This window comes from Denticeps clupeoides, chromosome 7, assembly GCF_900700375.1.
Source record: "Denticeps clupeoides chromosome 7, fDenClu1.1, whole genome shotgun sequence".
In the NCBI taxonomy this organism is placed as follows: Eukaryota; Metazoa; Chordata; class Actinopteri; order Clupeiformes; family Denticipitidae; genus Denticeps; species Denticeps clupeoides.
In genome coordinates, this window is record NC_041713.1 from 1,101,237 (window position 1) to 1,119,156 (window position 17,920).

At 48.6% G+C, this 17,920-nt stretch overlaps 1 protein-coding gene across 1 annotated transcript in view; it reads left to right on the forward strand.

The window, feature by feature from the left end:
• The window catches only part of LOC114794415 (protein shisa-8-like), a 43,710-nt gene extending 27,126 nt beyond the window's left edge, over positions 1-16,584 (forward strand). Inside the window, exons 3-4 of the mRNA XM_028986946.1 lie at positions 8,131-8,247; positions 12,049-16,584. Coding sequence (XP_028842779.1) covers positions 8,131-8,247; positions 12,049-12,527 — 596 coding nt within the window. The 3' untranslated portion in view covers positions 12,528-16,584. The remainder of the gene's footprint in view (positions 1-8,130; positions 8,248-12,048) is intronic.
• The last annotated feature ends 1,336 nt before the right edge of the window (positions 16,585-17,920 follow it).

Genomic DNA, 17,920 nt, shown 5'->3' on the forward strand with positions numbered 1-17,920 from the left:
GTTAGTGTTGGTAGTGGGCGTGGTCACATTCGCTGGAATTAAAGCGCCTGATAACCTGCATGTTGGTGTTGGTAGTGGGCGTGGTCACGTTCGCTGGAATTAAAGCGCCTGATAACCTGCATGTTGGTGTCGGTAGTGGGCGTGGTCACGTTCGCTGGAATTAAAGCGCCTGATAACCTGCATGTTGGTGTCGGTAGTGGGCGTGGTCACGTTCGCTGGAATTAAAGCGCCTGATAACCTGCATGTTGGTGTTGGTAGTGGGCGTGGTCACGTTCCTGTAAAGGGGGTATTAGGAGTAGAAATGTAAATCTTGGCAGGTTTTTATCATTCGGGTCGGCTCAGGCTCGCCCGGTAAATGATTGGTCACCTTCCGTTCGATTCGCTGCTTGTAAGTTAGCTTTGGTAACTGGTAAAAGTGTTGCACATTTGCTTTATTAAATTTTAATTTTGAAATAAAATGTTCATCTGATTTGCAATTCAGGTGATGCCAGGATAATTATTATCGTGACAGAGATGTGAAAATGGATGCTGATGAGCCTCTGGCTGCTAATATGTATTAAAATTCGCTCGTTTCCCCGCCTGTTAGTCTAGGCGAAAGGGAGGAGATGGTTGCTGGGTGTGTCATGTATTGACAGGTTTAAGTCATCCAGAATGAAGAAGTAGGGAGTGTGAGAGCTGTCAATCATGTCAAAGTATCAAGTTCATCATCTGGGTCTCAGAAATGATTAGACACCAACAAAAAGGGCTGTGTGGGTAGTAGAAAAACTAAACCTTAGAAAACTAACATGGAAGATGGAAGAAAGATGGAAGAAACCTTGGGAAGGAGTAAATCAGAGATGGACGCCCTTCCAGGGTAGTAAGAACATAAAATGGCCCTTTTGGGTGAACAAGAGTCATAAGTATAAGAAATCCATTATTTTCTAAGATCTAATTACTCACTCCACGATGGAAGGCGGTCGTCATCTTACTGTATCGGTGACCCCGCCCTACCCTGCCTTGCGCTGAACTGAACCTGCCGCGTGCCACTGTGGCGATGTGGGAGGGGACAAGGAAATGCGAAGTTGACGGCTGGGATTGTGCATGTGAAGATTACATTAACTTCGACTTTACTGATGGATGAAAAAAGCTGAAATCTTTAATGCCTCGTGGGTGGTTAGTTCTTCTTGTCCAACATACAGCCGCTTCCTCTTTCTATCTGGTTGTTTCTGTAAATCCTGTAAAATTAATGAACATCTATTATAGCGCCGGGACACTACTTCACTGCTTCAGAAAGTCCTGACAACATCTTGGAAAGGTTAACTGGACAAGTGCGTCCTGATAAGAATATGAGTGTGAATTCTCTTCTGCAGAATAAGTGTCACTGCTGCACACCAAAGATGCATTCCTGGGAGACAAAGGAAAAATTGGGTGAAGATTGGGTGAAATTGGATGATTATGGAGGTTGGATGGAAGGATGAAACACTAAAAAAAGACAGAGAAGACACGCCTGATCCTGTATTAATGTGGATTTGTGCGTCATTATTTATACAGCACTTTAACACAACAAAGGAGCTGACCAATGAGCTATACAAATCAAACATTTTATTAAATTACCATGGACAGGACCGACATGGACAAAATGTTTTAAAAAAAGATGGAATAACATAAAATAAGAGAGACATTCAGTGATCTAAAAACTAATAAAATCATTTTAGAACGGACTCTAGAACAGACGGGGAGTCGGTATAGTGAGACTAAGATCGGGGTCACGTGATCTTGCCTGTTGTACCAGTGAGAAATTGTGCAGTTGCATTTTGTACTAGAGATTTCTCTCGCCAACCTACTTTGGATGAAAAAGGTTTGAGGTACACCCAATTTACATATTACATTTACAGCATTTACCAGACGGCCTTATCTAGAGCGACTTACAATCAGTAGTCACAGGGACAGTCCCCCCCTGGAGTTAAGTGTCTTGCTCAGGGACACAATGGGATTTGAACCTGGTTCATAGGCGAGTGTGTTACCCGCTAGGCTCCTACCACCCGCTTTTACTCGTCCTACAAGCCTATCATATACATGTTCTTATTGTTTACAAAGCAAATATTTCAGAGATTATATATTAAGATTGAAAGAAATTAAATTTGAAGCCTGAATCTCAGTTCCAGTCCAGACCTCTTGGACACCTGAGACAGAAAAAATAATAAGATGATGATGATGATGATGATAGTTCAGTAAAAGACAGAAGCATAATTAGAGATGTGGAAGCAGAGAGGAGGACAGACCGGACTGGACCCGTTCGTGACCCCAGTTCCCCTCTCCCTGTGCTCCGACCTCTGCACCCCAGCGATAGCCCCCATGCAGGTCCGTCCCATACTGTCCAGTTAGAGACCTGCGTGTGTCCAGCTCAGCCAGGCGTCCCCACTATCTCTGCGCTTTCTGACCCCGCCAGACGCGCCACAGACCAGCTTGTTGGCGGGAGATACCGAGCGCGGCAGCGGGGTGGAGGTGACTTGAAGGTCAAACCGCTGCCGTATTGTGGCGCATCAGCGCGGCATCAATCCCTTTCATGTAGCAGCGCAGGGCTTGCAAACAGCACCTGCTGTGCGTGTGTGTGGCGTATAGAACTAGAAAGACACCAAGAACAGAGTCAACTGGCTCCAGCGCCCACAGTGACTCCATTAGCAACACGGGGAACACGAACGAACGCAAACGTGTAGATAAATGCATGATCGGGGGTTGATTTGGCATGTATTCGTCACATTGTTGGCGGTTTGGTGCTCTGTTGACGGTGGAGTTTGTGACGGAGGGAATATAACGCCGAGGCGTGTTGGTCATAATTGCGGCATTAAAAATGGTCCAGGACGGGAGTTATTAAAATACATACGCAGCTGCAGCATTAGTTGGTACCTTGTGGCATTAAAATTCAGCCACAGCGTCCTGGTGCATCACGATAACATGCACAGTACACGGAAACTCAATTTTAAAAAGGGGGGAGGGGCCTGTAGGCATGATTGACAGCTCTCGCAGACTCTACTCGTACTCGCAATGGCAGTAGTGGAGTGAATTTGATCGTTTATCAGACAAGTCTGCAGCGACGCCTCTGATGGAGCATGAATGACTGTCGTGTTGAGGGCGACGCTGGCTGACGTCGATCCGGCGAGATCAGACAGGACAGCGCACGACACAACGCCCTCATCCACAGTCGTCTCATTTCGATTTGAAAATGAGTGTGCACTAGTTCCCGTGCCACAAACCAACCAAATCCACCCTCCTGCCGCTTTCTTCCTCCGTGTCGCGTGGTGCTTTGGCTAGTAATATTTAATAGAGAAATTAATATGCATGCTAACTGCTCTTTCTTCCTGTGTGAGCTCATGCATAATTAAAGAGGCACTCTGCGGCCCGCCCTCCGCCGCTGCCTTGACAGGATCAGAGAGACTCGTGTCCTGAGGGTCCCTCGTCCCAACAGGCCCCGCTTGCGACGCCACGTGCGTCTGAACGTCCTGAGGAGGAGCGTGGGAGGAAATTAAACGGTGCGTTTCAGTGCATTAATAATTTACGGTTAAAAGGTGAGAAATACGTTACCTGAGTAGCCCCATCCGGGCCGGATCCTGACGAAATCTGAAAATAATAGATATCGAGTCCCACGAACGTTCTTTAATTTCAAAATTAAATAAACGGACGCTTAACACATTCAATTTCACACTTGGCTGATACAGATGAATACTGTTATATTTTGCCTGTACGTGCATGGCGATGCATGTTGCCTCTACCGTCACATGCTCCCCTCCCTCCCCAGCCTCAAGGTCACAGTCACACTCCACCGTATGGAGCGTCCAGAAATTACCGTTACTTTTGCTTGACTCAGCGCTAACATGCAGCCAGGAAGAGAAATTGGATTAAAAACTATGAAAAACGTACATCAGGGCGAACGCTCTGGAGTGATATTGTGCTACAGCCAATGCTAACTGGACAGTTTATTAGAGACGCCTCACTTGCAGGGTTCTTCTGTCTAATGAGTGGTTGTCCCCTCTATACCCAGCAGAGTCTCCTACTTTACTGTCATACAAGACACATTCTACTTTCCCTACTGCACATAAAAACCATTCAACAATGTTCACTTCCTGGTAAGATACTGTGAAAAGTTCATATAATGAGGCAATAAACACATTTAACACATTAAACATATTTATACTATTGTTTTCTTTTTGAAATCATAACGTATGTAAAATAAAATAGAGCAAAGAGTCGAAAAGTCGTGGAGGAATAAATGAATCCAGACATGTCGAATACAGGAGACGCGAAATCTAATAACGCATTTCCTTCTCATGAGATCGAAAATGAAACAGCAGCAAGGGGACGCCACTGCCCCAGCGCCTGGCGGGTAAAGAAGTGGCCCCGTAATCAGAAGGTCGCCGGTTCGAATCCCGAGGTCCCCACACACTGCTCCCCGGGCACCTGTCACCAAGGGTGATGGTTAAATACAGAGGACGCATTTCACCGTGTCACCGCGTGCTGTGCTGCATTGTGTTCAGTGTGAAATGCTGTTTGGAGCATCACATAAGAAACATTCTGCTTTCTAATGTAACTTTACTAGTAATTCGTCTGGTTAATGTGATATACGCTACGTTTTCAGTCCGGTGCACACGTGGAGGTTGTACATGGTGCCTGGAAGCCGGGGTCTGACCGGGATAAACTCGGCCAAGTAATAAAACGGGGGCTGGAGATCCACGGAGCGTGAAACTCATCCCTTCGCCCCGGTGCATCCTCTCCTCACTGGGAATGTGCCTCGAAGGCGATATTAACACGAGGCACCGACTGTAGCCGGGTAATTAAATCCACTTCCTGGAAGGATGGACTTACTCGGGAAGCCGCTTGAGAGCGAACCAGTCACTTTCATGGATTATCTCGGAACGAGTCAGCGGAGCGGCGGCCTAAAAGTGCAGGATTACGTGGCCTGCTGGAAAGCTAACGCTAACGCTTCTATTAGGCTGATGAGCAGCACTTCTTCACATCGCTAATTAAACGGCAAGAAAGAGGAGAGGAGAGCGAGAGGGTCAACAAATGTGCGCAAAATATTTCCCTCAATGCCTTAAGTTGCTGTAGTAAATTTAGTAATTATGCAAATTTCTTTATATTGCTTCATTTTTTTTTTCATGAGCCGAACTCAAAGATCTGAAACATTCTCTACATACACAAAAGAGCCATTAGAGATTTTGTTCACAAATCTGTCTAAATTTCGATTTTAATTTAGCAATATTTGTGTGCGATGGAGAGTAAAATAGGAGCAGAAACAAACAAAAAAAAGTGTTCTATTTTTATATTAAAAGTATATAAAGTATTTAGATTTTTGTTCAGTGTATATGTGGAGGACCATCTGGGAACATTCGCTTCACCTTATTCAGAACGGCAGTGGAACCAGGACCAAATGAGGACCTGTCACACCTATAATATTTTAGTATTTTTACATTTTATTTACATGACAGCAATGCCAAAATGTTACGTGTGACAGACTACTTGAATTTTTTCAGTGTGGTAACATGTGACAGACAAATAGTGTGGTGGGGGACAATTGGGAGACGTTAACACTAGGGGACATCTCCCGTTTGCTGAGTTCGTAGTGATGAAACACAAACATCTTGCATTGCACACAACATTAACCTTTAATTCCATGCATTTACAGCATTAAAGAGTAATTTATACCTAATGGAATCATAAAGAGGAGGTGATTCCTGGAGTGTTGATGATAATTCACACCGAAGCTGCAGAATAAAGACGTCTCATTTCGCATCGTGGGAGCTGGACATCCATGTGGTTGGAGGCTGTAGGAACACAGGAGGTAGCTCACGGTGTCACATGGTCCCCCGTGACACAATTAAACAGTCACTCACACACACACACACTCAGCAGGAAAGGGTGTGTTGAGCTGGTGCGGTGCTGGGTTTGTCTGGGACGCGGTTCAGGCCGGCTTTGTGTCTTGGGAGTCGTGTGTTTTTAAGTGTGTGTGTTTAGGCTTCACGTTGTGAATGAGATTGGAATGGTGTGCATCACCAGGCAATGGCCTAATTCGGTGAATCTGAACTTCAAAGCGCCTCTGAGCTGCAGAGACTTCTGTAGGGCTGTCTCCAACATGGGGAGAGAGGAGGAGACACGTTCTTCTATCGCTTTGTTTGATGTTGGTGTATACCCATGCATTCATGCACGTTGAGGTATAAAATAAATTTGCATATGATATTTGCTTTTGAGATATTGCATGCTAAGCGGTCGTGGTGAGAAAGACCATTGCAATGACAGGAACAATGACATTTCTTTACAGAATATGTGGAAAAACATCACCAGGTGACAGCAGTTCTGATCTCTGTCTACGTTCTCATACTGCAGATGCACCTCATATCAACACCGGCTTTAGATGAATATCACCTTGGCATTAGGGTCATCAGTCGTAGCAAACCATCTGAATTTGTGGAGGTTATGAAAAGAGAGAGAAGGAAGAAGCCGGTTTCATTCCACCTCCACCCCACTACTTATCCCCCCGTCCGCGTCCTCGTGTTGCTGTCCCCGCAGGTCTCCCGATGCTCTCGCCTGCGGCGCGGTAAGCAGATTAGCCCAGTGGAGCTCTCAGACACGTTTACAGCGCAGATTAACACACCTCTCCTCAACCAGGACATTCCAATCCTCCTCTATTCCTGACTGCAAACTCGCCCTCACACGTCAGACCTTGTGAGGACTTATGGTAATGTCCTCGTAACGCATGTATTATAACATTTTATTAACTACCTCTACTGAACAAGACTTGCCAACCCTAAAACCAACCCGACAAAACGCACCAGGAGAAACCAGAACATATGAAATAATAAGCCTTGATAAAATGTAGAAGATGGCTGCCTCTGTGTTTAGTGCTGTTATCACGCACCATTCTCACCATCTGCTGCTCGCTCCTCGTATGAAGCTGTCAGATCATCTCTGGTTCTCTCTCACTTTCCATTTAACTCCAGTAGAGCTCTGCTCTAATTAATCTGTTTTTTTTTAATTACCTCCACACCTCATACTTCGTGCCTCAGAACTTGTGTGGTTACTGCATGATGAAGAGGCTGGAATATTTCTCCCATCTTTGTCCCCCTCTGTTCCTCTTGGTCTCGGTGCTGCAGTCTGCTCTTCTTTTCGCGTCTATTTCTGTCTCCTCGTCCTCACCTTCCCTCCACCTGAGCCAGAGACATTTAGACTCCAGACAATAGAAGCGCTGCTCTCAGCCACACTTGTCCACTGGATTACACAAGCAGCCAGGACATTGTGTGAGAGCGAAAGATCTGAATCCTGGACGTTAAATTCACCCACCAGACTCACACTCACTCACACGTAAGGCTGCCATTTCACACACGGAGTTAATCCAGACCGAAGTGACACACACACTCCTCTCGTGCCCCTAGTGTTCCAGGAAAACTCGACCTGTCAGCTCCCGAAAGCTCGGTAAACAAGATTATCACACACACACACACACACACACACACACACACACACACACACATTCCCTGCCCTGCCACTCACCAGATGAATATGAAGGATTCCTGAACTGGCAGGAAGTGGTTGTTGGAGCTCATGTGACCCCCATCTGGGACCTTTTACACACACAGACGTGTTGAAGCTGCAGCATGATTATTACCCTGCTGCATTTATTATTGCCCGTCCACGTGGTGTGTGTGTGTGTCCTGCAGCGATCGGCCACACACACCACTTTAAACACAGGGGTGCCGGCAGTGACCTGGATGAAACCCCAGTACCGTGACAGACATTCAGATCATTGGACACCTTCCCCTAAGCCCACAAATGACAATGTGAGGACTAACAAAATGTCCCCGTGTTACAATTTTATGTGGATATTTGGTGCCAGCACATACACACTAAGTGCAGAGGGTGTGGTCGAGACCAGAAATGGTGACGTCACCTGTGTACAAGGGGTGTCAGGAGTGCACAGAACAGAGGGAAATGGAGGAGAAAGGGAGATGGACACTGTGCTAAATCCTCCAGAATAAGGAAGCTGTCAATCATGCCTACACACCAAGAATACATCATCATAAATCCAGGTTTTCGTCTGTGAACTAACCTGCCCCCTTTTTTCTGTTTATCTCTTTCCCTCCTGCTGCGACGTCTCTTCAGAACACAACCACCTGAACAACGCAGCCCTGTCCCCACTGGGTCCCGCCATGGCGCTGTCTCACCCTCACAACAACCTGGGCATCGGCTTCAACAAGTACACGTCACTCAAAACCATGGGTAAGCAGAACATGGAAGAAAACACACCTGATGTACACGGATTCATACAGCACGGCACGTTCAGGAACAAGAATCAACTCAAATATCACTTCATCTATGTTAATGACTTCATTAATGAAAGTTGGAGTCAGTTTTCTCATCTCGGCCATATACTAGCACAGAGATGCACATTAAAGACTGAAGATGAACGTTCCTTTAAGTGAAGCCCACGCAAGAAGGATCAGAACATCGTTCATGTCCAAATGATCTCAGAATTATTTAGCTGACATTGGCAAGAAGAAAAATAATAGAAATTGCGAGGATTCAGGTTTAGTTTTGAGTGAGCTGTCGTGTCGGCACCCAACACCAATCAGCAAGTGTGATTTAACCTGTTCATGCAGAGAAACGTAAGAAATATAAGTTTACAGTGTCATAGCAAGACAATATTTGTGTAAATATTACCAGAGATGGTGTCATGTAGCATAAAACATATGCATAAAAATATGCATCAAATGCAGAACATGAGAGTTTATATATCATATCCTGTAAATGAATCCATGCCCAAATGCAAAAGCTATGCTTTATGGCTGTGCAGAGACCTGTAGAACTATCATAGAATTATTATAGAATTAGTGAAGAGTGTAAATCTGGCGAATAAATGAGCTTAATCAGGCCAGCACCAATGTCTGACATTTTCTGTAGTGGCGAGTGAGATAAATAAATAAATATATTTATATGCCGTTATATCACTGTCTGAATAATGAGCAGCGCCTTTTCCACTGGAAGGGGCTGCTGTTGAAATTCCACACACACAACGTGGGCAATTTCACAAGTGTGGTTCTCGAAACTGAATACACACAAGTGGCCTCACACACACACACACACACACACACACACACACACTTTCTATAGACAGGCTGGAGTAAAGGAGTGGAGAAAGGAGAAAGTAAAGGAGAAAGTCATTTCTGAAGCTCACGTGTGTCAGGGGTCACTGCACATCAATATAAAGTGATGAAGAATCTGTGACGTAGTTCACCGAGGCTGCTCTGGTGACCAGCGCACACTCACGTTGTTGCACTTGTACCTCTGGGAGGGAGATTAGGGGTTTAGGGGCAGTGGTGGCCTAGCGGTTAAGGAAGCGGCCCCGTAATCAGAAGGTTGCAGGTTTGAGGTCACCTTGATGAAGGTCCCGTCCCCACACACTGCTGGCGCCTGTCATGGTGCCCACTGCTCACCAAGGGGGACTGTTAAATACAGAGGACACGTTTCACTGTGTCACCGTGTGCTGTGCTGCAGTGTTTCACAATGACAATCACGTCACTTTTACTTAAATTTTCCAATGAGAGTTAGGGTTCAATTCGACCTTACGGGGACCGGAAGAACTACCTTGTGGGGTCCATGCACAGACACAGTGGACAAGTGGTGTCCGACTGCTGACGCCTGGGTTGGCACCCCGTCCAACGGCGCTTTGACAAGGGCGAACCTGGCAGCTGGTGAAACGCCGCAGGCAGCTGTGTTGTATTTACATTCCTGCATCTAATTTAAATCCGTTGGTTTTCAAATGGCCGCCCTGTCCCCTGGGCGCCCGTCTACTTATTCACATTAAAAAGGGAAACTTGACAGCCATATGTTCATACGTGTACACACACACACACACACAAGGTTCTGAAGAACAAAGTTAATCACGTGTTAAATTACAGTACAGGGAGGAAAAGGGGTACAACTTTACACAACTAATGAAATACTTGCCCATCAGAATATGAATTAACTGATGAAGTCCTAATGGACGCTCAATTGGGAAGAAGTAAAATTGTGAGTAAAGAACATTAAAATGGGAGAAGATCTGGCAAAGTCATGGGTAGGACAGCGAAGCGGTGGCACGAAGGGGGGGGGGACGACACAGGCCGGGGAGGCGGCCAACTTCTGGCAGGTGTGTCAGCAGGTCCGTGGACTGAGCGCGGCTGAGATGTCTCTTAATTAAACAATAACGGCTCGCAAAGTGGATGGGGAGACAGCGAAATGGACACAAATGCGTCCAAAATTCCTCTCCATGACGAGCAGTGGAGTCACACTTGAGAAGAGTAAATGGTCTGACAGTAGCTACAGAGAAGATTCTAATGGAACCACATTACGGAATTCTATTACATATGGCTCACATTGCAGACTTTGGTTCTCTTGGTCCGTGTGGCAGAACTTTTCCGCTCTAGCGTGACCTTTCTTAGCCTCGGGTGTGTCTTCATGATACGTCACTGCACGTAACCGACACTCCGTCTGGGGCGGCCGGTCATCTCACTGCCACTTCAGCTTTTCCAGATGACTCTGGACTGTGATGTAGAGCACTAGATCTTTGAAATATTTACATCCAGCACAGAGAACGGAACCTTTTTCCAGCAGGACACCAGTGCACGCTTTCCCTCGAATGAAGGAATAAAAACAGAATAGCATTATAATAGAATCCAGCCTGTTCTCCAGACAGGCCGCAGTGCATGATGGTATATGGTGACTCATGTAGGGTTCAGCATCTCAGGTTTTGTAGTGCACAATACTCCCTGTGCCTGATCAGGGTCTCGGCTGCAGACGGAGCCCATCCGGCCCACCACAGGGGGCACACACACTCACACGCCCATACGGACAATTTAGAGTCACCAGCTAACCTAGTGTGCATGACTTTGGGGAGTGGGAGGAAACTGGAGGGCCCAGAGAAGAGCATCTGAACCCCAGATAGCTAATCTCTGCGCCACCACGATCATGGCTGACATTTTACATTTAGAGTATTTATCAGCCCTGATCCAGAGCGACTTACAATCAGTAGTTACAGGGACAGTCCCCCCCTGGAGACACTCAGGGTTAAGTGTCCTGCTCAGGGACACGATGGTAGTAAGTGGGGTTTGAACCTGGGACTTCTGGTTCATAGGCGAGTGTCTCACCCCCCAGGGCACCACCAGCCGTAGTAATTCACTACACGGTAGTAATTCTGCTACGATACCACGTCTGGCACGACTAACTCGCTGCTGCTTATCCAGGTCTGAGCGCACTGGTGCATCGTGGGTGTGCAGAGCCTCACACACGTTTACAATTAAGAGCCCACAGGACGCATGAAAGAGTTGCGGCGTGTCAGCGGCTGCGCCGTCTCTTGGCGCTCCGCCTCGATCGATAACGGAGCGCAGGAAGCGCGGCGGAGGGAAGTCAACAGCAGATTTTTCTCTTTCCCTGATGAGAGGGGGATGGAGAAGAAAAATGACAAAACCGAGAGGGGAACAAGGTTGTTAGTGTCTGAGGGCTGTAAAGATGCCGGCGGTGACCTGGGCGAGCGGCGCTCACCGACGCCGCACTAACGCGATGCGACATCGCAGGCCGCTCTATTTTTACCCCCCTCTCCGGAGCGGCGTTTAACGCGGACCCCGCACCGCGCCCGCAGACCAGGGGCCTCCTGACAGGTGCACGGGGCCACAGGTTGGCGCCACTGAGGCGTACGGTAAGGCCAAGGGCGGTTCACCTCGCGCTCCACCTCCACCCCTGCAAATAAAGGAGCAGCATGCAGGCCGTTTGACAGACCCAGTAAGTAGTGAGGTGCAGCGCTGCAGCTTGGATGCATGTAGGCATGCGGTGGTGGAAAAAAGTGAATTATTATTATTATAATTTCCTTTTATCGTCAACTGTTATCAGTATAATTAGAGTGCAATCTTTAGAAGTTGATGCCTCAGAAGATCCCAGCAGAACGTCGTTCCAGACAGTGCTGAGGTTTTACTTTGGATTGATGATTGAGGAATGGTGTACGAGATTTATAATTCGAATTTCTTTTTTTTCTCGCCGTCTGAGCAGACACTGGACCCAGAGACTATTACAAGAGCTACCCCATGATGGACTACAGCCCACGCCAGACCACCAGCCCACCCACCTTCCAACCCATCGCCTTCCACCCCAAAGACAAGCCCTTCCTGCCTCCTCCAGATATCCACGCCCCCTTGGCCATCACCATCACTCCGGCCCAGCTGCCCAAGCCCAAGATCTCCAAGACCAACACCCACCCGCTCACCTCCAGCTCGGCCTTCAAAGCCTGGGACCCCAGTAAGAGCCACATGCAGCACCAGGTCCCCCACCTGGGGGGACAGCAGCAGCAGCAGCAGCCGCCGCAGTCTCAGGCCAACAGCCGCCATCAGGCCTACGCCAGCAAGCGGCAGTTCAGCATCGAGACGCTGCCGGAGCTCTTCTCACAGCCTCTGGGCTACGGACAGTCCCCACACTTGCACCCCAAGCACAAAGGACTCCCCACAAACAGTAAGACTGAGGTGACGGTCTGAGGGCGAACAGAGAGGCGGGAGAATGAGAGACGCCAGAGCGGAGCACCTCTTGCCTTTGGTTGGCGATGACAACACGAATAAATTAAAAAAAAAAAAAAAAAAAGTCTTACTCCCATGATTCCCCTTGTTCCCCCGCCGCCCTAGTCCTGGCCAAATGGCGGCACGTGCTCGCAGCCTGTCAGCGGCCCACACTCTGAAGCCCGCAGCGTGGACCGTGCCATCGCGCCGTTGTCACCAGTCAGCAGCGCGAGGCGTCACCCTGACAAGTCTGTGCGGCGGCGTGGCGCCCGTCAGGCCGCGCCAGGATCCGGGTCTTCGTGTCACCGTGCCAGACACCGGCTCCACAGTGACTCGCCCGCTGTTTCGGGTGTCTGGTGCAAGAGCTCGTGGAGGAAGACTTGCATCCACCAATATGTCCAGCGAATCATTTCAACGCATGCAAAGCTACTTCCTGTACGCGCTGTACAACTAACACGGATACGAATATTTTATTGTATGCTTATTTACGACTCCTTTATATGAGAAAGAAAGGTTGCCGACTGCTGCGAAATTAGCACCAGCACCCCATCGGCAATCGATCTGCAGCACCCTTGCATGCGCAGTCGGTTACCAAGCCATTACTTTTGCATGGTCAAGATCTGCCTCTAGATACCAACCAACATCCTTCAGCCAGCACCTCCTACACCTCCAGCGCCGAGGTATGAGGGGCGCAACACCTACCAGAACCTTCATCGATCTGGTAGGACATGATGAGGGATGTGGACTCTGTTCCTCAGCGTTCTCCTGGCCCTCTGGCAGCACCGTGCACCATTGTGGGGTCCATGCCACAATACCCACATACAAGGACAGGCCGCTAAACAAGGGCCTACGGAGCACCGACTGCTTTGAAGTTATTAAAAGCGTGATTGCTATGCAAAAAGAATTGCATTTTACTTTTAGCAAGGAAGACAAGCGCATATTTACGCCAGCCATACAATGCAAGCCGTAGATGTTTACCAGCACTGCCCAGGAGCCACACTGGAGAAGGAACGTGGAACAGACGCTGGCAACACCGTAATCTTTACATATTCGCTGAAGATAAAAACATGTTTACGCACATCCTATAGCCAATCACACGGACATCTCTCCATCTCTTCCTCCAGCTGTTGAAGAACTGCACTACCCTGAGACTCTACAGCTGAGACTCTTCACCTGGTGTGTGGGCATGAGGGAGACCATTTATCCCTCAGATCTCTGCCAAAAACATGTGACAGTGTGAACCCTTTAGCAAAATGTTCCAGGCTAACAGCTCCCTAAAAGCTCCTTCTGGTCCCGGCGCCTCACATTCGGGGTGGAACTAGAGGCGTTTGAGGCGTGAACATTAAGAAACTTTTGAAAAACTGCTTCTCAGTCTCCTCAGCAAGGCTGAAAACGGCATTTCAGGCAATAAGGGTGAAATACTCTGGGGACGGTTTTACCTGTCCGTGCAAAAGGCAGACTTTAATGTCCTCTAGAAGAGCAGACATGACCGGGGGGGGGCCTGTCCGCTGCACAGAAGTCACTTTTGTCACTCGACTTGCCGGGGCCAGCTGACCACATGGCTCCAGCCGTGTTTTGCAGGTGTCAGAACCCTCAAGGTTTGTCCGTGGGATAGAAAACTGAGATAGAAACACTGAGCAATCACAGACCCCAGAGTCCTTTTCGCTGCGCAGCGCGTGGACATACCTGTGAGGACCTCCTGTCCAAGTGCACTGAAGGACAAGGGTGTGGGACCAAAACGACCTGAAATCATGTGAGGTTGAGTACATGCATGCACCCTGGTGCTTTTTAACCAACGGCGCGCTGTACATATTTGTTTGTGGTGAAGAACTCTGGTCCACCAGAGGGGCATGCATACTCAATCTCTGGTGATTGCTTTGGAAAAAAAGAGCTAAATGACTGTTTCCTTTGTAAAACTTGCCCGAGCACAAGTATCCTACATGAGCTCAGAATGCAGCCTTGTAGGCCATACTTGTGGTCCCTCTGCAGCAATATACTGTACACTGATTTTCTTCTCGGTTTTGTATGCTCTTCGTATATCCAAGGTTGTGTCAAATATGTAGCACTTGACAAAAACGTAGCAGGCGAAGTGCTTCCAAATTTTTCAATGCACTTTTGAGCAAGTCCCCTCCTGTCCTTGAACGTATCTTGCTGTATTTGATGCTTGGGGCCACTTACGGGTCCACCTGTGTGATACATACGTCCATGTAATCGAAATCGCATCGTGCTCCAGCGCTTGGGCTACATGTTAGTTAGATTTGTCGTGTGCCGTGTAAATCTGCCCGTCGCCAGTTCTTCCGTGGTGGACTTTCTTAAGCGTTGTTTCTACAAGGGCTTTCAACAGAGAATTCGTTCCCCTCTGGCTCGGAGAGGGGGAAGAAAGCACTCCTTCATCTCACAGGCTGCTGGAAGGTTAACCCAGATTGCCACGTCAAAGCTAATCTGCTCAGACGTCGTCTCGGATTCGGCTGCGCGCAGTTCTGTGGGTCATTATCTGGCAAAAGCGTTTAAGACCTCAGGAAAACGAGAGCTTTTCTGACAACCTTCAAGGCCCAAGTGAAGGGTCTCTTGTCATCGGCCCGTGAGCCCCCACCATCTGTTTTCAGCAGCACCATGGAGTCCCTGAAAATCTCCCCAAAATTGAAAACGTATTTGGTTTTGTAAGCTGTATGGGCGGCACCACTCTGGGACCAAACCGCAACCCGAGAAAAACATTTAACGTACACTGCCTGGGTGGTGGGGGGCGCCGTTTGTACCACAAACTTACTATCAAACATGTTGAAGACCCACATAAGGCCTCCAAAGAGCCGCCCAGCGCCTGCAGGACTTCTGGTACGCTGGACGCATCACACGTGCCGTCGTACCAGGTTGCTGTACCATGATGATGATCATGATGATGATGGTGTTAAAAAATCCTCCCAAAGATGTTGAGAGCTGAGATCTGCTGACTGAAGGTCATATCATACGATCGCCATCATTTTCACACTCATCAACCAATCCGTGATGCTTGTGTCTGGTGGACGGGGGTGTGGCCTTCGCAGGATAAACCAATCGGTAGCAACCATTATATTGATTGGCAGGGATACCAGAGCTTTTGGGCCATTTTGGAGTGCCTCCAACTGGACAACATGCATTTTGGGCCACCCGACAGCCCCGCCCCTTCCTTCCTTCATCAGAACGGCGTCCTTCTCCTTCAAATGCAGTCCTTTGTCCCCAAATGCATTAGAGCATGGCACTTCTCCAAACACCGCCCCTTTCTTCTCGTTTTCCCCTCTACAAACACCAAGACGCTCAGACTCACCTACAAAACACGATCCGTCTCACATGCAGCTACTACTTATTATTATTATTAAGCACAGAGAAATCATCAGAATCAGTGATTTTACCTTTATATTCAAGCAGAAATGATCAATATGAATGAAATTGGGCCATCTGGGTCTGTTTGGGGCTTCAAGGTCACCCACTCCTCCTCTCCCTGCATGGACTGGTGGGCACCCAGCTGCTGCTGCGTCTTCAGGGCCTGCACTACATCCATCCGCGTGGGAGAAGGGAGGAGAGGAATCACCGCGACACCAGTCGCCCAAGGCTCATCTGCCGCCTGTCCACCCTCTGTGCTTTTTATTCTTCTGCCCTCCATCCTCCTCCTCTTTTTGTCTCATCCCATGTTCTTCCACTACAGTAGAGGACTGCGTCAGACAAAGCAAAATAAGAAGAACCGCCCGTAGGTTGTCCTGCAGGTCCTGGGTTCAGGTTCAGGTTTGTGTTGAGTGCAATAAAAAGCTTCCACTTTCAGGGAATAACGGAGCTGGAAGGACTGTGCTGAACTGTGGTGGAGCTCCTGGTGATGTTCAACCAGGTCCATGAAGAACCTTCACATACCGAAGCCACAAAGAAAGACATAAACCACCACCGATCACGGCTCAGTTTCTAAGCATAAAGAGTCAACGTCAGACTTTTTAAAAGTACGTCTTTATAGTGAAAACTTTACTGGGTGTTCTTTGTATACACTTCATAAAAAATTAAAAGGATATTAGCAATCTGTCTTGTACGCGTGTTCCCTGTGTTCACGCGCATCAGCGTCGCTTCCTTCCCACTTACAGGCATTCGCTGCGAACAGAATGAAGACTTGAATGAAATCGTGCAGGCTGCGCACCTTCCTAGCGTCACCTTTTTCAGGACCGAGCAAAATATTCTGTCCCCATAACCTGCAATATGGAGGAAATCCAATTCAGGCTTCGTCAGTATCTCGGTAATTTTGTCCATTGGGGAGAATCTACTGCACAGCAATGCACTACTTTATAATAATTGGTGAGTACAGTAGATGAAAATATCTATATTTTTAATTCAACGCAAAATGTATTGGTCAGTCCTTCTAAACGAATGATTATTAGAATAAAACATGCGCTGCTCGAACTCATTTCCCTCCACCCTTCAAACGAACTCACTCCGGCCCGCGACCTTTGCATGGATAAACGTGCCCTTGACCTGAAGGGCGTGGCCGGACGTGGCGCCCCTGGGCGTTTGCATGCACGTGACGGCGTGACGTTTCCACGTCTTTTCCCCGAACGCGACTCGGCGCTGATAAGCAGGGAGCCTGCAGACGAAGGGCAGCGACGCAGAATAAAAAATGGCAGGAAGCGAGGGCCCCGCCTCAACAGAAGGCAGACGAGCGGGAGAAGGTGACAGCAGGGGGAGGGACTCGGGTGCGAGTGCGTGAGAGTGGGACGTGCGCGCCCGAGATAAGGCCGCCGCCAGCCCTGGCACCACGACGTTAATGCCACAAACGGCGTGATTGACGGCGGGGGAATCGAGGGGGGGTTTGGAGGAGCAACAATCTGGCAACCTCAGTGCTGGGTATTTCCTCAGTGCTCTGACAGTACAGTGGTGGCCCTAGTCCTGTTGCTTTAAAAAAGCTGATAAGCGTTGAACGGGAGCCGAGGGCCCTCCTCCATCAGGCCTAGCGGTTAAGGAAATGGCCCCGTTATCAGAAGGTTGCCGGTTCGAATCCCGATCTGCCAAGGTGCCACAGAGCAAAGCACCGTCCCCACACACTGCTCCCCGGGCGCCTGTCATGGCTGCCAATGCTCACTGACGGGTTAAATGCAGAGGACAAATTTCACTGTGTGCACCGTGTGCCGTGCATCACAAGTGACAATCACTTCACTTTCACATCCAGTCGGAGAACAGCGGCGTGGGCCTAATGCATGAGCACATTCTTGGCAGGGGTCAGCCGGGCATGCTGGTGCAGCAGCCTGAAGCATGCCCACACGATGCTCTGGCCGTCCAGATGCTCCGCCTGCGCCTGTCAGCTCCGTAACTCACAGCTGCCACTCACGCCGCTCGGCGCCGGACAGGAATTGACGGCCTTCTGCATT